The sequence below is a fragment of the Hordeum vulgare genome, chromosome 1H, assembly GCF_904849725.1.
Source record: "Hordeum vulgare subsp. vulgare chromosome 1H, MorexV3_pseudomolecules_assembly, whole genome shotgun sequence".
In the NCBI taxonomy this organism is placed as follows: Eukaryota; Viridiplantae; Streptophyta; class Magnoliopsida; order Poales; family Poaceae; genus Hordeum; species Hordeum vulgare.
The window spans coordinates 86,311,915-86,336,189 of record NC_058518.1 but is presented as its reverse complement, the minus strand read 5'-3'; the positions used below and the strand labels follow the sequence as shown (position 1 = coordinate 86,336,189).

Genomic DNA, 24,275 nt, shown 5'->3' with positions numbered 1-24,275 from the left:
ATTTTACGCCGATTCCAAATGTGACATTACCGCTTGTTGAATTAGTGTGTAATATATACACGAGCATTTTACCTTTTTCATTACCTTAAACCAGGAATCAAAATATTTTTAATATTACACAATTATGTTGCAAAATTAAACCATCAAGTATGTTGATGATGGTCACACTAATTAGATGAATCTTTGTTGATTGACCTAAAATATGGTGGCTTTCCATTTTGGAATGCGACGATGTCGTGGCCTCGGCACTGCTTGATCCTTTTGTGATAATCAATTAGTCAATTAGTCAATAATGATAGTACATGATTACTTATATTGTTAGGCTGGCTATAGTGAGAGTAACTTAGATAGTATCATGTACTTGAAACTAGCATATATACTGACGTGGCAAACAATTAAAATAAAAGGGTTAGAGTAACATAGGCAGATACTGTAACATGTTAAATGTTATGCTACTATGTGTCATGCATGTCAATAAATGAGGTTATCTATGATACTAGTTTATGATACTATGAATTATAAAGATAATATCATATAATAGTATCATATGTATAATACTACTATATGATACTCCGCACTATGGTCAGCCTTACGATAAAACTGTTTGGTAAAGGTGGTTGCCTTAAGACGAATCTATTAGGAGCATTAATGTTGTAGTCTCAAGACTTTGTACCATTACTAGTGGAATTCTTTGTGATTGTCATAGCGAACTAGGTAAAACTCATGTGTCCCAGAAGCACATTTAACCGTGGATATGCCACTACGAGAATATCACAAAAATCACAGCACCGTTAAATTGCATAGCGTTTAACCACCTTTTGTGCGTTCCATAGTGGCTCAGAGCACATAATTTAAAGTTACGGCACTGTTTATATTTTAATGGGCTTACAACATGAATTGGTAGGATTCAAAGAACTGACAATTTCCATTAAAATGGACCGATGTTTTGAAACGGAGGGAGTAGGCAAATGCAAGTCCTGAAGGGAATGGACACATAAAAGCTCATTCCAGTGATGAGAACACAGTATCGATGCTGCAGTAACAGACCACCTTTTTTGCTTTATCCTCTCCGGTTCTGTCAAATATGAACACAGCGCCAACATAGGTCATTCAATAAGTGACCAGCACATACAATACAACCAATATGGTTCAATTAGCATGCTCTCATCTATATGCCTTCAATGTCATGATGGAGCCACAAATATAGATTCCTAGACCTAACTTTAACTTAGGAGCCAATGTTATAGGTAGGAGGGGGGGTGGGTCTAGAAAGAGCAGTCGATATGCAAGAAGTCCTAATTTCAGTTAAGGGAGGACATAGCTGCTTATTCAGAAAAGCACTAGAGCAGAGAACCTTGATGTTGGAATGGAAACCTCAAAGCTTTCAGTCATAGGATGTGAGGCTATTGGAATCAAATGCTCCTATAACCTGCATGATTTCGCGCCAGAATCTGCTTCGTCCAAGGTCCGATTGATATATTGCTGCAACTTCAAGGCTTGAGGACCAGGTTTCACAACATTCACATCGCTCCACTGAGAACATGGGTCAGTGAACCAGCTCTTCCTTCCTGAGCACCAGGCACCAGGAACAGGCCCGTGGCCCGGACGCTTAAGTAGTTTCTCATCGATCTTGTCCAGCACCAGTTCATTCGCTTGAAACCGCCTTGCAAAAGGCTGTCCACTGTCCACCATCTCATCATAATGTGCCATGTTCAGAAAAAGGGGCTCTGTCTGAGGTGGATCATCCCACACCTTGTACCTCAAGTCATTGTTCACAGTGGAATTACGGAAGTCAAATGAGTTACATATGACTGAGTGGAAATATCCTTCCTGAGGTAGCATCACATTGTTGAAGTACATGAGAAGAAGCCGAGGAAGATTTTCCCAACCAAGAACACAGTACTCTACAAACCGTCGGTTCAGAATAACCCATGGAGAACCTAGTAAAAAGGAACGAAGATGGATAAGGAAATGATCTAAACCAATGAAATTAAATCAGAGTAGACAGCAATAAATGCCTGTGAAGAACTTGAAAGCATCAGGAGTTGGTCGTTTCTGTGTAGCTCGGAAGAAGTTGGTCCTCCCTGACAAGTATATTCCAGCATCCACTATCATTGATTGCACTTTTTCAGATCTGCAAGCGAGTAGTTTTATCAAAACTGATGCCGTTGGCTGCTAAAATTCTCTCCAAGTTCAAACGATCCATACTCTTTCTGTCCAATGTCACTAGTGTGATCAATGAAGTTAAATTCCCGTGGAACATACGACAAGGCATGAATCAAATCTGCAACAGAACAAAATGTGCGGCAGTATCACAATCAGCATAAGCTTCTAGCACAATGATGCCAATCTAGAAAAATTAACCAGAAAATATCATCATGTCTGGGACAGAAACTGGAAATGTCATCTACAAAACTGAAAAACTCCAAAGGCCAGCATGACACAATAAACACAAGATAGTATTGACAAATGAAACTACTCTGCACATGACAGTTCAGAGACGATTTTTGGACGATTCCTTCTTTGAACGTGTTGATTTGTAGCATAATGTGATCTAATGGATACTTTGAAATCGTGCAGACAGCTATCGTCTGTCTAGCACTGCTCCTAACAAATGAATATCATGAGAATCATCACCGCTACTTGAGGTTAGTTTTATATAATTGACCTATAGGAGGAGTGCATGTTCTGAAATGTGCACTATCTGTTTCAATTCAGATATATCAGAACCAAGCGATAACGGGAGCCTGAATTCAACTCCTTGATTTTTAAACAGACAATAGTGGAGCTCTATTCTGTGGACAACTTCAATAAACAGTAGTACATCTGTGTAGTTAAAGAAAAAACTACATCCGTGACAACAGGCAGGTGGTTCCTAACAAATTCCCAGGGTGGGTAAGCTGTAAACCATTGTTACTATGATCATGACACAATTCAACATGAAAACTCGGCAATTTGATGTTAGTTAGAACTTAGAAGATGTATATGAACATGTACCTGCCGAAATTAACTTCGGTTCTAGTACTGTTGAGAAACGAAAGACCAAAATGTATTTCGGGTCAATGAGATACCATCATGCAAAGCCATGAGTGCGAAGACAAATCAGGATGCCGTACCGTCCTGGGTAACGAGGGGATAATCGGCGGCGTTGAGGGTGAGGAACCAGTCCCAGTCGGGGTGGAGGCGGAGCAGGACAGCAGCGGCGCGTAACGTGCCGGCGAGGCCCGACGACCCAACGGGTGTCCCCGCGGTAGGCGTGCCCACAAGAGCGACGTTGTCGAAAGAGACAGCGGCGGGCGCGGCCGCTGCGACCCCAGCAGCAAGGTCCCGGCGCTCGTCGTGGGAGGCGTCGGCAGAGAGGTGGAGGATGTAGCGGTTCCGTGGGTGGTAGACTGCGAGGAGGAGCCGTAGGAGGCGGTGCCCGTCGCCCCGTGCGCCGATGAGGAGGTAGGCGAGGCAGGGGAGCGCGTCCGGGCCGCGGCGGACTCCGGCGGCGGCGCGGGCGGTGGTGAGCCCAGGGAGACGGAGGCGTGTCGGGGAGGAGTAGGCGGAGATGAAGAGGAAGAGGAAGGAGAGGAGGAAGGAGACGGAGACCAGCGAGAGGAAGAGGATCCACCTCCATCTCTCGCCGGAGCCGGTGCCCCCTCCTCCGTTGCCGCCTCTCATGCCCCCCAATCCCATGGAAGAAGAGGATCCGAAGAGGGCGCCAGATCACATGCACGACACCCGTGGGAAATGGGGCGGCGGCGTGGATCGGCTCGCCGGCGGTGAGTCGCCGACGTCGTCGGGGGTGCTTAGACTTGAGGCCGCGAGAGCATCGCGTCGCGTCGCACACCTAGTGATTTTCTTTGTTGCGTGTCGGTGGGAATTGTCGGAGAAGTGGCTGGGACCAGACCGGGCCATCTGGGCCGTGCTACGCGAGCCCGATCGAAAGCACCCGGCACACAGCTAAACAGGGCGTGCTCGGCTGCAAGGCGAGGCCCGCGTGCCGGCATGGGACGGCCTGTTTAATTTTATCTTATTTAAACAGCCTAAAATGTGAGGAATAGACCGAATAGCATGCTTGTCATGCTAGGTCAGGCCGCTGGTTTAGCAGTTGTATCATGAAAGTGTGGCATGCGTGCTAGCACGACACAACCCGTTTGTAAACATGTCGTTGGGTCATGCCATGTACGTCAGGCATGTTTAAGGGTGGGTTGGGTCGTTCCGACGGAGATGGCTACGTCGGCTTGGGACCTTGGGCTACCATGCCACTTATCGTGTTGTGGTCCATTAGCAAAGTATGGGGTTGGCATACACAAGTTGCTGATTTTTTTTAGGGAGTTATATTTTGTCTCAAAAAATAAGTAAGTCAAAAATATTCAAGGAGGGTCCTTTCTTCTTTTCCTTTCTTTCTTCTAGTAAAAAACATCCAAGGAGTGTCCTTTTTTATTTTCCTTTCTTTCTTCTAGTCAAAAACATCCAAGGAGGGTCCTTCTTTCTTATCTAACCAATTCTCCTTTCAAGAATTTGACTTACTCAAATTACAAATTCAGTCAACTTATATAGTGTATGTATATATAGCTATTGTGGAAAAATATAATTTATAAGTGAAAGGTCGAGCCCTACATGAGATCCTCGGCGAGGATGTTATACACCCTTTTATTAGAGAGGGAAAATGGTATGCACTTGGATTGACTTGAGTTGTTCAGACAAAAACTTGCATACCCAGACTCATAAATCTTGCATTATCCTAGATCTTGTGACTTATATTCAATTTATCATCAATTATTGTGTAAGAATAATCCCTACAGTATAATCACTAATATCGCACATAACCGTCAAAGGTTATACCTAAGTGGTGGAATTGTAGGAGCAAAAATTAGATTCTTCTTTATAGTCAAATAAGAATGGTACATCTTTGTATGAAAGGCTAGTAAGAGGACTGGACACTTTTGAAGAGTTTGTAACAAAACTTCTATAAAACTGGGATGACTTAGAAAACTCCATGTAATACTTTTGGGATATGTCATTTTCTCAATAGCATCTATTTTAGCTCTATTAACTTATATGCATGTAAATAGAAACTATATGTTTTAGAAGTTAAGCTTACCATGAAGTGACACTTTTTTAAATTAAACAAAACATTAGTATCTTAGCATCGCTGCAAAAGCCTTGTTAAGATTATAGAAATAACTAGGTAATACCTAGTGCGCTGCTACAGGAATGAAGTTATCAAGAACAGTAATCAATATATATTAGAAATAAAATAATGGTAACACATTATGGCGTCTCATAAGAACAAGACGAGGCAAGAAAAGGGACTGTGAGGACAAGATCAGTGTCATCGGCCATGTGTCCACGGTCATTGCTTGCTGTTCACCCTCAAGAAGTATCTGCCCCCTCCCTTAAAGACTAGAACAGCAGCCCTAGAAATCACCATCTCAGCGGTGTGAAGATATCAGGCCTATCGTTTCTCTAGAGCTGGGGATTTGTATTGTCGTCCGACACGTCTTCATCATATCTACTTTTTCAAACACTTTTCTCACGTTTTTTTCTTTAATTTGCATGATTTGAGTGAAACTAATATGGATTGACGTTATTTTTAGCGGAACTACCTTGGTGTTGTTTTTTATGCAGAAATAAATAATTCTCAGAATTGAAGGAAACTTTGAGGAGAATTATTTTGAAATAAATAAAAAATGCGGGACCGAAGAGTTACTGAAAGGGTCCGACTGGAATCCACAAGGGTAGGTGGCATGGCCACCCTCCTAGGCCGCGCCACCTAAGCTTTGTGGTCCCTTGTGAAAGAGTATGGTGCCCTCATGTGTGGTTTTAATAATTGATGGCATTCTCTATGGATTAATGGTTGCCTTGAGTTATATTCGTAGAATTTGTTCATAGGCATTTCTTGAAGTCCATTTGTTGGTTTCAAGCAGATTATGTGATGACCAAGATGTTATTCAAGAAATTATCGAAAGATTGGTCATAGAGAAGACATGATACAGGGTTGATTAAGACTAAGTCAAAGTGTGAATCAAGTTGATCAACACACAAAGCATACAAGATGTACCGAGAGGGATCAAGTGATCCCATGGTATGGTAAGTGTTGGGGATGTTCCCCAAGGTTGAGAACCGGCATGAGTGTGACCCGACCCTGAGCTTTGAGGCTCGGTGAGTTACATCATTTCTGGATCGTGACAAAAGCAAGTGGAAGACCTAGGTCAGACCCAGTACAAGGCCGGCTCATAGAAGAAACCAACGGGTCGACTCACGGTGAAAACGAGAAGGAAAAGGGCCAAAGAAATTAGGCCCGACTTAGGTAATACACGACATGGGTATGAATCGGCCCGGAGAAGACCCCGCCGTGTAACATCCCAATTTTCCTAATTGGGAATGTTTTACATTGTAGCTAAGCATCTATGCATATTGATTGAAATAAAACTTTAGCACGTGAATTCCTTCGTCTTTTTGATTTGCATTTCCATTTTTCATCGCACGAGAAATGCCCGGAGAAATACTCTCTTGCACGCAAGAGAGAGAGAGAGCGGAGGAAAATGAACCTCCAAAGTGCGGGCAATTTTTGAAATATTGGAGCCAAGAAATACAAAGATCATTTGCAAAAATAATTGCAAAAATAAAATAAAGCAATTTGAGGAATTTCTGAAAAAACAATTTTTTTTAAGTTTTTATTTTTGCTTTGGAAAAATGTTATTCGGGTAGAGAATATTTTTCTGATTTTTTTGGTATATAATACCCTATATTAAATATTTTTATTTATTTCCTTTTATTCGCTTTTGTTTTTTGTTTCGGAAAAAGGTTTAAAAATTAGGAAAGTATTTTTTTTAGAAACCGCTGCCGGGCGCACTATAGTCGTGGGCCGAATCCCCTCGAACCCGGGATCCCGATCCCCTTAGATCTCGGCCGACCGCCCCTCTCTTCCCCCGCCTCTCTCCCACTGTCGCTGGACCCCACCGACCGACCCTTCTCTCCCCCGTCGGCCATCTTCTTCCTCCTTCCTAATTCTGCCCGAGACCGAGCCCGAGCTGAGCACGGGATCCCCTGCCGATCCCTTCCCCTCCTTCCTTTCCACTCCCCCCTGGCCTATAAGAACCCCCACCCCCGGCCGCCCCCGTTCCCACCCTAACCCCGTCGAGCCGCCGCCCGAGCCACCCCCTGCCGCAGCCACCGGAGCCGAAGCTCCTGCTGCACTTCGGCCCCCCTGGAGCAGCACCCCGGCGCCCCTCTTCGCTCCGCCCGACGCCTCCCCTCGGAGGAGGACCACCACCGCCACCGCCCCGTCTCTCCACCGCCCCGGAGCCCTCCCCTCGCCGGCGACCACCCCTTCCTCGCCGGAGTAGCCTCCCCAGCCACGGTAGCTCTCCATTCCCTCTGTTGTTTCTTTTTTTTCTTTTGTAGCCGTTAGATCTTAGATGTGTAGTTCAGATTAGATCTTAGGATACCTCTTCGGTTTAGAGTAGAAAACCGGTGGTTTTTATTTCACTTAATCTTTTAGCCATCAAGTTTTACTAGCCCTCGGCCGTTTGCTCCTAACCTTGCAACAAACATCTCCCGCAGCCTATCGTAGTGTGCCACGTGTACCCCGTGTTAGTTACTAGTTAGCTTCATTTTTTCTGTCTAATTGCAAAAAACAGAAAAGTTTCTATTTTGTTTTGGCCACAACTTTTGATCCCGAAGTCCAATGACATTGATTCTTGTTCCAGTAGACTCCAATTGTTCTGTAGTTTTTAAAAACATATAATTTGTCTATGTTTGAAATTTTCAAATATAAGTTAGATCAGATTTAGTTTAAACATTGTTCTGCCTATTCCAGGAGTTTAAAAAAAGGATTTTTAGTTGATTCTTTTTTCTACTGCTTCCTAGTGATTAAATCTTACTGTGGTAGAAGTTTCAAAAAATTTAAAGTATTTTTACTGGTGTTTTTAACAGAAACAAGTTTCTGCCATAGCGACGCGTGTTGAATTCCTTTACTTAGGCATTAGCAAATCTTTACTTGTGATGTTATTTTTACTTGTTGCTTGATTGTAGTGCTGATGGTGTGTTTTGTGTTTGTATCGGTAGATCATCTGGAGTGCGAAGCGTGTTACTTAGAAGCGCTCAAGCAAGACAACTATCACCAAGGCAAGTCATTTTGATCATGTTATTTTACCTATGTTTTCGATGCATGGTAGATCACCTTTCTTTGCCCAATTGCATGCTGCCTAGGTACTTGGAAACTTTAGTATAAGTTGTAGTATCATGTGGTAGGAACACAACAACCCCGATACTTGGCCCCGGGACGACAATTTCTTAATGCTATGCTTGAGTAGACGGGTTATCGGTTGAGTGTATATCACGAGTGATGCGAGGTTGATTAAATAATCAAGACCGGCTAAGACAATATTTTCAAGACCTCGGACGCAATGCAACTCTGGGTGAAGGACGGTTGATCGGCTCCGTGGAGAACCCAGTGGATGCCCGGGATGCTGGAGAGGCCATGTCATCCTGCGGAAAGCTTCACCCAGGCTCGAAGAGACGGACGGAGACTTCAAGACTCAAGGCTTACCTGCACAGCCACAAGTCATTACGGGCTCTGGCTTGGTTGGACAACGCGGCGACTCTGGACAGGCGGTGCTAGCAGATGTAGAGGAACGGTAGGAATGGATGGGCACCGACAGGGATTCAGAGGGACCCGTTGGAAGACCATGTTTTGATCATCCGGTCTTCAAACACCCTGAAGTGCGAGGACAAACCCGGAGGCGATCAAATCTTGTGGGGAACGTGTGCAAAACTCTGCAGAGTGCTCAACCTAATCGATTAGCCGTGTCCACGGTCATGGACAACTTGAGCCGAAGGCATTGAATTTCCCCTGAACTCTCGACACAACTTAATAATGATGTGGGCGTTAACAACTATTCGGGTACGAGAATTGGTTGGCGGAACCATCTCGTTAACAACAAACAATGTAGTAATATTTTGCTTCCAGCCCCTCTTGTTGTAGGATAAAACTGGCTTTATGCAAAACTTAGCCCCACCGGCCAAATATGCATGTAGAGATAGTTGATTATTATTTTTACTCTTCTCTTTGATGAGTTGCCGGCATATTCAATATGCTGACCTACACGGCTGCAACGTATCATGTTGCAGAATATTTTTCCGACCAGGAGTGAGGCTACGATCTACGCTCAGCGACATGCCCTTGGAGTCGGATGGACTCGTCTACCTGATGCTTCCGCTAGTCTTCGTTAGATATCTCATGAGATGGCCTTCAGCCACTTTATTGTAATCCTTTATTGTAATAAAGTACTCTTTATGAGATTTTTATTAATAAAGCTATGTGATTGAACTCTTGAATATATACATTATGTACTGTGTGTGTACCAGCATGATCTTGGGATGGTACGGAAACACCAAAGGCTTGACTCGACTTGAGTCGGGTCGCTACAGAAATGGTATTCGGAGCACACGCTGACCTTAGGACGTAACCTCTAGGAATGGAAAAGCCTTAGGAAGAAAACTATTTTCTCTTATGTCTATAAATCTTCTATTTCCTCTTCTGATCATTTCTGACTCCTCTCCGATTTTCCAATGTTTAGATGGCCACCTTCATCCCTGTTAAGTTCACAGAGTTTTGCCAGCCCGACGCCACTATGCTGTTCGGAAAGGAGCTGGTGCAGATCACCAAGGATTTGAGGATTGCTCTACCGACTATCACAGGGAAGCCAACTTCGTCTTTCCCGGAGGATTCACGCTACAGGATCGAGGTGCACGTTCCCGGAAGGACATTCCAGCCGCACACTGAGCCGATGGATTTCAAGTTCATCGAACCCAACTGGATTCTCGAAAGGGACATGGCGATCCATTGTGCACTCGGACGTATCAAGGAAGAATACAAAGGCTGCCATATTTCCCCAGACCTATTCACCGTATCCCGGAGAAACGAAGACGGAGAAATCATCTCAAGCAAGACCAAGGACGCTCTCTTGTCTTATGCCTAGACCTTGGAGAAGCACAGCGGGACTCTGGAGCATCGTGTGATCAAGGACACCAGGAAGATCAAGAAACTGTCACTCCGCGAGCTTGAACTAGAAGAAGCAGCCCAGGAAGCCCACTATGAGCACGAACTGGAGGCGAAGGACTTTCTGGAGCGGATCGAGAAGCTGAAGGCTCGAGTTGCATACCTGGAGGAGGAACTGGACATGGGCGAGAACCTTCATCCCGAAGGAGACGTAGCCCCCTTGATCAGCAACGACGAGGACTATGAAGAAAGCTCCACCTAAGGACCCATCACCATGCTTTTCTGAGGAGGACACTTAGACTAGACCACCAAATTTACTCTATCGTTATACGTTTTAGGCCGATGTTTAGGATTATCGAATTTTGTATCCTCGTGTGAACCCTTGTGATGGTATTGAATAAAATGTGTGGTGTGATACTTGTGTGTTGCATTCATATGGGTAGTGTAATTACTCTTAGACCATTGTTCTATGCTAATCTCACCCCTCCACAAACATCAGATGCCTCCGAGACGCGCCCCTGAGTCCAACTTTCCGCCGGAACTCACCCAGTTGATCCAGCAACAAAACACCCTGATGCAGCTGATCATCCAGAACCAGAACAATAACAACAACCGTCACCCACCCCAGGCCGACAATCTCACCCGTTTCTTGAGGTTGAACCCTCCAACTTTCTCCAGCAGCATTGAGCCCATTGTGGCAGATGATTGGCTCCGCAAGATGGAGCGTGAACTTATCACTGCTGGTTGTTCTGAAGCTGAGAAGGTGTGTTTTGCCGCGCATCAACTTGAAGGCCCTGCAGCTGCTTGGTGGGAGAACTACACCACCACTTATCCCATTGCTGGAGTCATTTGGGAGCAATTCAAGCAAGCCTTCCGCACCGCGCATGTCTCAGCTGGTGCAATGAGTCTGAAGAAGCGTGAGTTTTGCAACTTACGCCAGGGGAATCGCTCTGTGGCCCAGTACGTCGATGAATTCAGCATGCTCGCCCGTTATGCACCTGGAGATGTGGCCGATGATGCGGCCAAGCAGGAAAAGTTCTTGGAGGGACTCAATGATGAGCTGAGCATTCAGTTGACTGTAGCCACCTTCAACAACTACCAGGAGCTGGTTGATAAGGCCCTCATCTTGGAGGGGAAACACCAGCAGATGGAGAACCGCAAGCGAAAGTATGGGGTTGGAAAGTTCAACTCCGGCACTCAGCAGAAGCCTCGCTACACCCCCTATCCAGGGAATACCGGGACTGGATCCTGTAAGTTTGGAGGACACGTTCAGCATAACCACCCGGTGCACAACCATGGAGGCCACAACCATGGAGGAAATGGGAACCACCGCAACAACAGCAACTTCAAGAATGGCGGTACTGGCACTCAGCAGCATTCAGCTCCAGCTCAGAAGGATCTGACTCACATCACCTGCTTCAAGTGTCAGAAGACGGGACACTATGCCACTGAATGTCCCCAGAACAAGCAGGGAAATGGAAAAGGCAACGGCAACTCTGCAGCAAAGAAGCCCAATCCTTTTCCTCGAGCTTAGGTGAACCACATTGATGTTGAAGAGGTCTATGATCAACCCGATACTGTGGTTGGTAAGTTTTTGCTAAATTCACGTCCAATATTGGTACTTTTTGATTCTGGTGCAACACATTCATTCATATCAAGGGTAGTTGTGGAAAATTATAGTTTGCCAACTAGAACCCTCAGCCAGCCTATTAAGGTCAGTTCCCCAGGAGGCATAATGACAGCCGGGATAGGATGCCATGCTTTGAGTCTCAACATCGGGAACCATAATTTTCCCACCGACCTCATCGTATTAGAGTCCCAGGGATTGGATGTAATCCTAGGCATGGATTGGTTGGCCAAGTATGAAGGGAATATTGATTGTGCCCTTAAGTCTATTTTGCTCACCACCCCCGAGCAGAAGCGGATTAAGTACGTGTCTCAGCGCCCGACACGGAGTAAGCGAGTAAACTCCCTCACAGGAGTAGTCCAGGAGGAAGTACCGATTGTACATGAGTACCCAGATGTATTTCCGGAGGAATTGCCGGGCATGCCACCCGATAGAGAGATTGAGTTCTTGATTGAGCTATTACCCGGAACAGCCCCGATATCCAAGAGACCATATCGGATGCCCGCAAATGACTTGATAGAAATCAAGAAGCAAATTAAGGAGTTATTGGACAAAGGGTATATTCGCCCAAGTTCTTCACCTTGGGGAGCCCCAGTGCTCTTGGTGGAAAAGAATGACAAGTCCTTGAGAATGGTTGTCGATTATCGTGCATTGAACGATGTGACCATCAAGAACAAGTACCCCTTGCCGATGATCAATGATCTGTTTGATCAGTTAGCTGGAGCTCGCGTATTCTCAAAGATTGATCTTCGATCCGGGTATCATCAGTTGAAGATTCGTGAACAGGATATACCCAAGACAACCTTCACCACTCGGTACGGCTTGTATGAGTACACGGTCATGTCATTTGGACTGACTAATGCTCCGGCATATTTTATGAATCTGATGAACAAGGTATTTATGGAATACTTGGACAAGTTTGTCGTGGTGTTCATCGATGACATACTGATATTCTCCAAGAACGAAGAGGAACACAAGGAACACCTGCGTCTAGTTCTGGAGAAGCTTCGAGAGCATAAGCTATATGCAAAGTTCAGCAAATGTGAGTTTTGGTTGAAGGAAGTCAGATTTCTCGGACACGTCATCTCAGGAGAAGGAATAGCAGTGGACCCCGCCAAGGTCGCAGCAGTCACCGAATGGGTAGCACCCACTTCAGTCAAGGAGATCCGCAGTTTCCTCGGACTTGCCGGATATTACCGGAGGTTCATTGAGAATTTCTCGAAGATTGCCAAGCCCATGACAGAGTTGTTGAAGAAGGAATCCAAGTATGTTTGGACTGAGGAATGTGAAACCAGTTTTCAAGAGCTGAAGAAACGTCTTGTTACGGCCCCGGTGCTGATATTGCCGAACACCCGGAAGGATTTCCAGGTTTACTGTGACGCTTCTCGTCAAGGACTCGGAGGAGTGCTCATGCAAGAAGGCAAAGTTGTAGCCTATGCATCCAGATAGCTCAGACCTCATGAGTTGAATTATGCCACACATGACTTGGAACTAGCAGCCGTAGTGCATGCTCTCAAGACCTGGAGACATTTCCTGATCGGAAATAGTTGTGATGTTTACACTGATCACAAGAGCCTGAAATATGTCTTCACGCAGAAGGAGTTGAACCTCAGACAGAGGCGATGGCTAGAGTTGATCAAGGACTATGACATGAGATTGCATTATCACCCAGTCAAGGCAAATGTTGTAGCCGATGCGTTGAGCCGCAAGAGTTATGTGAACACACTCACAGCTGGAGGATTACCCCAGGAGTTAGTCGATGACCTCCGAGAGCTCAAATTGGAGATATTTCCAAGAGGATTTTTTGCCACTCTATAAATTCAGTCCACTTTGACAGAAAAGATCCGCGAAGCACAGAAATCAGACAAGGAGATAGCTGAGATTAAGCAGAAAATGGAAGACGGGAAGGCTAAAGGTTTTCGTGAGGATGAACATGGAACTTTATGGTCTGAGGATCGCATCTATGTGCCCAATGATCCCGAACTCAGGAAGTTGATACTTCAGGAGGCCGATGATTCCCCGTACTCGATACACCCCGGCAACACCAAGATGTATCTGGATCTGAAAGAAAGTTTCTGGTGGACAGGATTGAAGAAAGACATTGCCGAGTTTGTAGCAATATGCGATGTTTGTCAGCGAGTAAAAGCCGAGCATCAGAAGCCAGCAGGTTTTCTCCAACCTCTGCCGATACCCGAGTGGAAATGGGAAAAGCTTGGTATGGACTTCATCACAGGATTACCTCGGACCCGTTCTGGCTATGATTCTATTTGGGTTGTGGTCGATCGTTTGACCAAGGTAGCTCACTTCATCCCGGTGAAGACTACTTACACGAGTGCCAAGCTGGCCAAGATATATATGACGAGGATCGTATGTCTGCATGGAGTACCGAAGAGCATTGTGTCAGATAGAGGGACTCAGTTCACATCAAAATTTTGGCACCAACTGCATGAAACCTTGGGAACGAGATTGGAGTTCAGTACAACTTTTCACCCGCAGACAGATGGACAGACCGAGAGAGTCAATCAGATTCTGGAGGACATGTTGAGAGCTTGCGCACTAGACTATGGGTCTAGTTGGGATGACAATTTACTGTATGCCGAGTTCTCATACAACAACAGCTACCAGACCAGTTTGAAGATGGCCCCTTTCGAAGCTCTATACGGAAGGAGGTGCAGAACACCGTTGATGTGGGATGGAGTTGGAGACCGACAGCTTTTTGGTCCCGACCTTATCCGAGATTCTGAAGAGAAGGTCAAGCTAATTCGTGACCGACTCAAGATAGCTCAATCCAGGCAGAAGAGTTATGCTGACAGCAAACGCAAGGAAGTAACATACAAAGTGGGAGACCGAGCATATCTTCGGGTGTCTCCACTTTGAGGAATCAAGAGATTCGGTGTGAAGGGAAAATTAGCACCTCGTTTCATTGGCCCCTACAAAATTCTTGAACGTAGAGGCGAAGTTGCATACAAACTGGAACTGCCGGAAGGATTGTCCGGAGTTCATGATGTCTTCCATGTTTCCCAGTTGAAGAAATGCCACGCTGAGATGGCCGATGTTCCGTTGAGAGATACAGTGCCCCTAGAGGCCATACAGCTTGACAGTGATCTGACGTATGAGGAGAAACCCGTCAGGATTCTCGAGACTGCCAACAGAGTTACCCGCAGCAAGATCATCAAGTTCTGCAAGGTGTTGTGGAGCCACCACACCGAGGAAGAAGCCACCTAGGAACGAGATGAGGATCTTCGTCGAGACCACCCGCACCTGTTTTCTAGCCAACCCGAATCTCGAGGGCGAGATTCATCTTAAGGTGGGTAGGTTTGTAACATCCCAATTTTCCTAATTGGGAATGTTTTACATTGTAGCTAAGCATCTATGCATATTGAGTGAAATAAAACTTTAGCACGTGAATTCCTTCGTCTTTTTGATTTGCATTTCCATTTTTCATCGCACGAGAAATGCCCGGAGAAATACTCTCTTGCACGCAAGAGAGAGAGAGCGGAGGAAAATGAACCTCCAAAGTGCGGGCAATTTTTGAAATATTGGAGCCAAGAAATACAAAGATCATTTGCAAAAATAATTGCAAAAAGAAAATAAAGCAATTTGAGGAGTTTCTGAAAAAACAATTTTTTTAAGTTTTTATTTTTGCTTTGGAAAAATGTTATTCGGGTAGAGAATATTTTTCTGATTTTTTTGGTATATAATACCCTATATTAAATATTTTTATTTATTTCCTTTTATTCGCTTTTGTTTTTTGTTTCGGAAAAAGGTTTAAAAATTAGGAAAGTATTTTTTTAGAAACCGCTGCCGGGCGCACTATAGTCGTGGGCCGAATCCCCTCGAACCCGGGATCCCGATCCCCTTAGATCTCGGCCGACCGCCCCTCTCTTCCCCCGCCTCTCTCCCACTGTCGCTGGACCCCACCGACCGACCCTTCTCTCCCCCGTCGGCCATCTTCTTCCTCCTTCCTAATTCTGCCCGAGACCGAGCCCGAGCTGAGCACGGGATCCCCTGCCGATCCCTTCCCCTCCTTCCTTTCCACTCCCCCTGGCCTATAAGAACCCCCACCCCCGGCCGCCCCCGTTCCCACCCTAACCCCGTCGAGCCGCCGCCCGAGCCACCCCCTGCCGCAGCCACCGGAACCGAAGCTCCTGCTGCACTTCGGCCCCCCTGGAGCAGCACCCCGGCGCCCCTCTTCGCTCCGCCCGACGCCTCCCCTCGGAGGAGGACCACCACCGCCGCCGCCCCGTCTCTCCACCGCCCGGAGCCCTCCCCTCGCCGGCGACCACCCCTTCCTCGCCGGAGTAGCCTCCCCAGCCACAGTAGCTCTCCATTCCCTCTGTTGTTTCTTTTTTTTTCTTTTGTAGCCGTTAGATCTTAGATGTGTAGTTTAGATTAGATCTTAGGATACCTCTTCGGTTTAGAGTAGAAAACCGGTGGTTTTATTTCACTTAATCTTTTAGCCATCAAGTTTTACTAGCCCTCGGCCGTTTGCTCCTAACCTTGCAACAAACATCTCCCGCAGCCTATTGTAGTGTGCCACGTGTACCCCCTGTTAGTTACTAGTTAGCTTCATTTTTTCTGTCTAATTGCAAAAAACAGAAAAGTTTCTATTTTGTTTTGGCCACAACTTTTGATCCCGAAGTCCAATGACATTGATTCTTGTTCCAGTAGACTCCAATTGTTCTGTAGTTTTTAAAAACATATAATTTGTCTATGTTTGAAATTTTCAAATATAAGTTAGATCAGATTTAGTTTAAACATTGTTCTGCCTATTCCAGGAGTTTAAAAAAGGATTTTTAGTTGATTCTTTTTTCTACTGCTTCCTAGTGATTAAATCTTACTGTGGTAGAAGTTTCAAAAAATTTAAAGTATTTTTACTGGTGTTTTTAACAGAAACAAGTTTCTGCCATAGCGACGCATGTTGAATTCCTTTACTTAGGCATTAGCAAATCTTTACTTGTGATGTTATTTTTACTTGTTGCTTGATTGTAGTGCTGATGGTGTGTTTTGTGTTTGTATCGGTAGATCATCTGGAGTGCGAAGCGTGTTACTTAGAAGCGCTCGAGCAAGACAACTATCACCAAGGCAAGTCATTTTGATCATGTTATTTTACCTATGTTTTCGATGCATGGTAGATCACCTTTCTTTGCCCAATTGCATGCTTCCTAGGTACTTGGAAACTTTAGTATAAGTTGTAGTATCATGTGGTAGGAACACAACAACCCCGATACTTGGCCCCGGGACGACAATTTCTTAATGATATGCTTGAGTAGACGGGTTATCGGTTGAGTGTATATCACGAGTGATGCGAGGTTGATTAAATAATCAAGACCGGCTAAGACAAGATTTTCAAGACCTCGGACGCAATGCAACTCTGGGTGAAGGACGGTTGATCGGCTCCCTGGAGAACCCAGTGGATGCCCGGGATGCTGGAGAGGCCATGTCATCCTGCGGAAAGCTTCACCCAGGCTCGAAGAGACGGACGGAGACTTCAAGACTCAAGGCTTACCTGCATAGCCACAAGTCATTATGGGCTCTGGCTTGGTTGGACAACGCGGCGACTCTGGACAGGCGGTGCTAGCAGATGTAGAGGAACGGTAGGAATGGATGGGCACCGACAGGGATTCAGAGGGACCCGTTGGAAGACCATGTTTTGATCATCCGGTCTTCAAACACCCTGAAGTGCGAGGACAAACCCGGAGGCGATCAAATCTTGTGGGGAACGTGTGCAAAACTCTGCAGAGTGCTCAACCTAATCGATTAGCCGTGTCCACGGTCATGGACAACTTGAGCCGAAGGCATTGAATTTCCCCTGAACTCTCGACACAACTTAATAATGATGTGGGCGTTAACAACTATTCGGGTACGAGAATTGGTTGGCGGAACCATCTCGTTAACAACAAACAATGTAGTAATATTTTGCTTCCAGCCCCTCTTGTTGTAGGATAAAACTGGCTTTATGCAAAACTTAGCCCCACCGGCCAAATATGCATGTAGAGATAGTTGATTATTATTTTTACTCTTCTCTTTGATGACTTGCTGACATATTCAATATGCTGACCTACACGGCTGCAACGTATCATGTTGCAGAATATTTTTCCGACCAGGAGTGAGGCTACGATCTACGCTCAGCGACATGCCCTTGGAGTCGGATGGACTCCTCTACCTGATGCTTCCGCTAGTCTGCGTTAGATATCTCATGAGATGGCCTTCAGCCACTTTATTGTAATCCTTTATTGTAATAAAGTACTCTTTATGAGATTTTGATTAATAAAGCTGTGTGATTGAACTCTTGAATATATACATTATGTACTGTGTGTGTACCAGCATGATCTTGGGATGGTACGGAAACACCAGAGGCTTGACTCGTCTTGAGTCGGGTCGCTACATGCCGGGAATAGAATTCCCGGCCCATCAGGCAGACTCGGCCATGAACACTGTGACTGGCGGCTTATGGGAGTCCCAATACTGGAAGGAGTCCACCTAACTTGGAAGACACAGAAGGTTACAAGACTTAGAGTAGGATTCTGACTACGTGTAGAACCCGAAAACCTATTGTAAACCTGAGGGACCTTGCTATTACACAAAGTAGGACCCTGAGTCGTCTAAAGGAGAGATTTGGAGACAAGTCATTAGAGACAGACATATAAGAAACCCTCGATACTAGAGGTAGAGAAATAGCACACCTGTAATCGAGATCATCATCGTGATCATCATCATCTCTAGCAATCAAGCAGGATGCAGGATTTTACCTCCACAGCGAGGGATCGAACTAGGGTTAACTCGTGTCTCTCTATACCGACCAACCCAGTTCAAGCCGCCACCTAGTTGCGATGGCCTCACAACTTAGTCCTTTCACGAATACACATGTCGTGACAAAACCATGACAGTTGGCGCCCACTTCTACTTCTTGAACTTGCGTTGGTTTTGCTTTGAAGAGGAAAAGGTGATGCAACAAAGTAGATAAGTATTTCCCTCAATTTGTTGAGAACCAAGGTATCAATCCAGTAGGAGGAACAAGCAAGGCCCTGATCGTAGTACCTATAGAAACAATCAAACACTTGCACCCAACGCTAAAAAGGGGTTGTCAATCCCTTCAGAGTTATTTGTAAGGATGAAATCTGATGGAGATAGATATAAAAGATTACGGAAACGAAAGTAAATAAATTGCAGCAAGATATTTTTGGTATTTTTGGTTTATAGATCTGAAAGTATAATATGGAAAATAGGCCCGAGGGCCATAGGTTTCACTAGAGGCTTCTCTCATAAAGGAAAATAATACGGTAGGTGAACAAATTAATGTCGAGCAACTGATGAAAAAGCGAATAATTATGAAGATATCCAAGGTAATGATTATGCATATAGGCATCACGTCCGTGTCAAGTAGACCGAAATGATTCCGCATCTACTGCTATTACTCCACACATCCACCAACTGCTGCCTGCATCTAGATTATTAAGTTCATGAAGAACAGAGTCACGCATTAAGTAAGATGACATGATGTAGAGGTATAAACTGAAGGAATGTGATGAAAACCCCATCTTTTTATCCTCGATGGAAACAATACAATACGTGCCTCGCTACCCCTACTATGTCACTGGGTGAGGACACCGCAAGATTGAGCCCAAAACTAAGAACTTCTCCCATTGCAAGAATTACCAATCTAGTTGGCCAAACCAAACCAATAACTCGAAGAGACTTGCAAAGATATGAAATCATGCATATAAGAATTCAGAAGAGACTCAAATAATATTCATATATAATCTGAACATAAACTCACAATTCACTGGATCTCGACAAACACACCGCAAAAGAGTATTACATTGGATAGATCTCCATGATGATCATGAAGAACATGGTATTGAAGATCAAAGAGAGAGAAGAAGCCATCTAGCTACTATCTATGGACCCATAGGTCTGTGGTGAACTACTCATGCATCATAAGAGGGGCAATGGAGTTGATGTAGCTGCCCTCTGTGATCAATTCCCTCTCCGGCAGATTACCGGAAAAGGCTCCCAGATTGGATCTCACAGGAATAGAGGCTCTCGGCGGCGGAAAAGTATTTTCGTGGCTCTCTTTTGCGATACGGGAATATTTGGGAATTTATAGGCCGAAGAATAGGGTTAGAAGACCTGCAGGGGACCCACAAGCCAGCCCCCCCTTAGGGCGCGCCATGCAGGCCTGTGGCCTCCCCGCAGGTGCCTTGCCCCCTACTCGGAGTCTTCTAGGTTTCTTCTCGTCCAAGAAAAATCATTCCGGAGATTTTATTCCGTTTGGACTCAGTTTAATATTCCTTATCTGCAATACTCAAAAACATGGAAAAAACAGAAATTGGCACTAGGCTCTAGATTAATAGGATAGTCCCAAAAATAATATAAAACAACATATTAATGCATATAAAACATCCAAAATGGATAATATAATAGCATGGAACAATAAAAAATTATAGATACATTGGAGACGTATCAAGCATCCCCAAGCTTAATTCCTGCTCGTCCTCGAGTAGGTAAATGACAAAAACAGAATTTTTGATGTGGAATGCTACCCAACATATTTGTCCATGTAATATTCTCTATTGTGGCATGAATATTCAAATCCATAGGATTCAAAACAAAAGTATAACATTGACATAAAAACAATAAGACTTCAAGCATACTAATAAGGCAATTGCTTCCTTTCGAAATAACATGGTCTTAGAAAGTTATCCCTACAAAATCATATGGTTTGGCTATGCTTCATCTTCATCACACAAAATATCTAAATCATGCACAACCCCGATGAAAATCAAGCAATTGTTTCACACCTTTTATGTTCTCAAACCTTTTCAACTTTCACGCAATACATGATCGTGAGCCATGGATATAGCACTATAGGTGGAATAGAGTGTGGTGGAGGTTTAAAAAAAAGGAGAAGATAGTATCACATCAACTAGGCATATCAACGGGCTATGGAGATGCCCATTAATACATATCAATGTGAGTGAGTAGGGATTGCCATGCAAGAAATGCACTAGAGCTATAAGTGTATGAAAGCTCAAAAAGAAAACTAAGTGGTTGTGCAAAAGATGAAATTCCACTAGTTATATGAAAGTGACAAAATAGGAGACTCTCTATGAAGAACATGGTGCTACTTTGAAGCACAAGTGTGGAAAAAGATAGTAGCATTGTCCCTTCTCTCTTTCTCTCAAATATATTTTTCTTCTCTTTCTTTTGGTGTGCTTATTTGGCCTCTTTTATTTTTTTATGGGCTTAGCTAGCCTCTTTTATTTTTTGTAAAGTCCGGAGACTCATCCCAAATTGTGAGGGAATCATAGCTTCCATCATCCTTTTCTCAAATGGGACAATGCTCTAATAATGCAAATCATCACACTTTTTTTTACTTACAACTCGATATAAAGAACAAAATATGACTCTATAAGCAATATGGAAGTGATGGTGCATGCCATAAAAACGGGACGTTGCATGGCAATATATCTTGGAATGGCTATGAAAATGCCATAATAGGTAGGTATGGTGGATGTTTTGAGGAAAGTATATGGTGGCTGTTTTGAGGAAGGTGGGTTTAATGTACCACGAGAGTTGCGCGGTACTAGAGAGGCTAGCAAAGGTGCAAGCGTGAGAGTGCGTATAATCCATGAACTCACATTAGTCATAAATAACTCACATACTTATTGCAAAAGCCTATTAGTTATCAAAGAAAAGTATTAGACGCATGCTCCTAGGGGAAGGGTTGGTAGGAGTTAACCATCACGCGATCCCGACCTCCACACAAAGGTTGACAATCATTAAACAAATCATGCTCTGACTTCATCACATAATGGTTCATCATACGTGCATGCTACGGGACTCATAATATTTAACACAAGTATTCCTTCCAATTCACAATTACTTACTAGCATGACTCTCATATTACCATCTTCATATCTCAAAACTATATGCAAGGAATCAAACTTCTCATCATATTCAAGGCACTTAATATGAAAGTTTTTATTATATCCCTCTTGGATGCCCATTATATTAAGACTAAATTCATAACCTAAAACAATTACCATGCCGTTTAAAGAAATCTAAAAATAATATAAGTGAGGTACGACAGTTTAATAATTTCTATAAAACACAACACTGGCGTGCTCTAAAAGATATAAGTGAAGCACTAGAGCAACATTGCCTAGCTCAAAAGATATAAGTGGAGCACAAATAGTATTCTAATAAATTCACGATTCAGCGTGTGTGTCTCAAAAGATGTGTGCAGAAAGGATGATTGTGGAAAACTAAAAAGTAAAGACTCATATCATACAAAATGCTCCAAGCAAAACACATATCATGTGGTGAATAAAAATATAGCCTCAAATAAATTTACCGATGGATTGAAGACGAAAGAGGGGATGCCTCCTGGGGCATCCCCAAGCTTAGGCTCTTTGGTATCCTTTAATATGGCTTGGGGTTCCTTGGGCATCCCCAAGCTTAGGCTCTTGTCACTCCTTATTCCATAGTCCATCAAATCTTTACCCAAAACTTGAAAACTTCACAACACAAAACTCAACAGAAAACTCATGAGATCCGTTATTATAAGAAAAATAAATCACCACTTTAGGTGTTGTTGTGAACTCATTCTTTATTTAAATTGATGTAATATTTACTGTATTCCAACTTATCCATGGTTCATACCCCTCGATACAACCCATAGATTCATCAAATAAGCAAATAACACAAAGAAACATAATCTGTCAAAAACAGAACAGTGTGTAGCAATCTGTTTACTTCGAATACTTCCGCAACTTCAAAAAATCTAAAAATTTAGGAAAATCTGGAAAATTTGTAAATAAATCTTGTGTAAAAAATTCAGATCAAAAGCACGTCCAGTGAATTTAGAAAATTCATGGACTGAGAGAGAAAGTTTCTGTTTTTTGGCAAAATCAACTTGCAAACACCGTAGACCATCCCAAAGGTCTTACTTAGCTCAAACACTAATTAAAACAAGAAAATACAATTATTATAGAGGTAATAATGTGTTCAGCATTCAAAAACAGAAGCAAAAACAAAATCATAAAAATAAAATTGGGTTGCCTCACAACAAGCGTTATTGTTTAACGCCCCTAGCTAGGCATAATGCAATAGATCTAGGTATTGTCATCTTTGGTATGAAATCCATAAGTAGCTCTCACAATAGATTCATAAGGTAATCTTATTTTATTTCTAGTAAAGTTCTCCATGCCTTTCCTTAATGGATATTGGAATCTAATATTACCTTCTTTCATATCAATAATTGCACCAATCGTTCTAAGGAAAGGTCTACCAAGAATAATAGGACATGTAGGATTGCAATATATATCAATAACAATGAAATCTATGGGCACATAATTCCTATTTTCCACAATAAGAACATCATTAATCCTTCCTGTAGGTTTCTTAATTGTATTATTCGCTACATGCAAATTTAAAGATCAATCATCAAATTCACGGAATCCTAGCACATCACATAAAGTTTTTGGAATCATGGTAACGCTGGCACCCAAATCACACAACACATGACATTCATAATCTTTAATTTTAATCTTAATAGTAGGTTCCCACTCATCATAAAGCTTTCTAGGTATAGAAACTTTCAACTCACGTCTTCTTGAAAAGATTTCATCATAGCATCCACAATATGTTTAGTAAAAGCTTTATTTTGACTATAAGCATGCGAAGAATTCAACATGGATTGCAACAAGGAAACGCAATCAATCAAAGAGAAACTATCATAATTAAAGTCCTTGAAATCCAAAAGAGTGGGCTCATTGCTATTTAAAGTTTTGACCTCTTCAATCCCACTTTTATCAATCTTATCATTAAGATCTATAAACTCCGAATCATTGGGACGCCATTTAACTAAAGTTGACTCATGTCCAATCCCATATCTGTTAAGATTTATACTAGAAAACAAAGATTCAATAAGTGTCACATCAATCACTTAAAGATCTTCATCATTATTATCACGAGAAAACACCTTTTCAACGTATTCTAGTGGTTCTTTCCTTACACTCATCAATATAAATTCTCAGAGCTTTTAAAGACACATTAATATCATGCTTGGGTGGAATAGATCTAATTTTTAAAGAATCAATCTCAAGAGAAATTCTATCAACATTCCTAGCCAAATCATCAATCTTGAGCAATTTTTCTTCAATCATAGCATTGAAACCTTTTTGAAAGCTAATGAATTCTTTAATATTATTCTCAATATGAGAGGGCATCTTATTATAATTTCCATAAGAATTGTTGTAGGAATTACCATAGTTGTTAGAGGAATTACTAGGAAACGGCCTAGGATTGAAATTACCTCTATACGTGTTATTGCCAAAATTGTTCCTACCAACAAAATTCACATCCAAAGATTCATTATTATTTCCAATCAAAGAAGACAAAGGAATATCATTGGGATTAATAGGAGCACTCTTACTAGCAAACAATTTCATGAATTTATCCATCTTTCCACTCAAAGTGTTTATTTCTTCAATAGCATGCACTTTTTTACTAGTAGGAGATCTTTCGGTATGCCATTGAGTGTAATTTGCCATGATATTATCTAGGAGTTTAGTAGCTTCTCCTAATGTGATTTCCATAAAGGTACCACCCGCGACGGAATCTAAAAGGTTTCTAGAAGGAAAA

The 24,275-nt window shown here is 43.2% G+C and overlaps 1 protein-coding gene across 1 annotated transcript; it reads right to left on the bottom strand.

The window, feature by feature from the left end:
- Nucleotides 1–1,031: 1,031 nt before the first annotated feature.
- Nucleotides 1,032–3,856, bottom strand: LOC123425620 (beta-glucuronosyltransferase GlcAT14B-like). The gene is made up of 4 exons (XM_045109315.1): nucleotides 3,117–3,856; nucleotides 2,209–2,284; nucleotides 2,019–2,134; nucleotides 1,032–1,940 (listed from the first exon to the last, which is right to left on the bottom strand). Exons 1-4 carry the CDS (start codon nucleotides 3,679–3,681, stop codon nucleotides 1,423–1,425), a joined length of 1,275 nt encoding a protein of 424 aa, XP_044965250.1. The 5' UTR covers nucleotides 3,682–3,856; the 3' UTR covers nucleotides 1,032–1,422.
- Nucleotides 3,857–24,275: the final 20,419 nt, after the last annotated feature.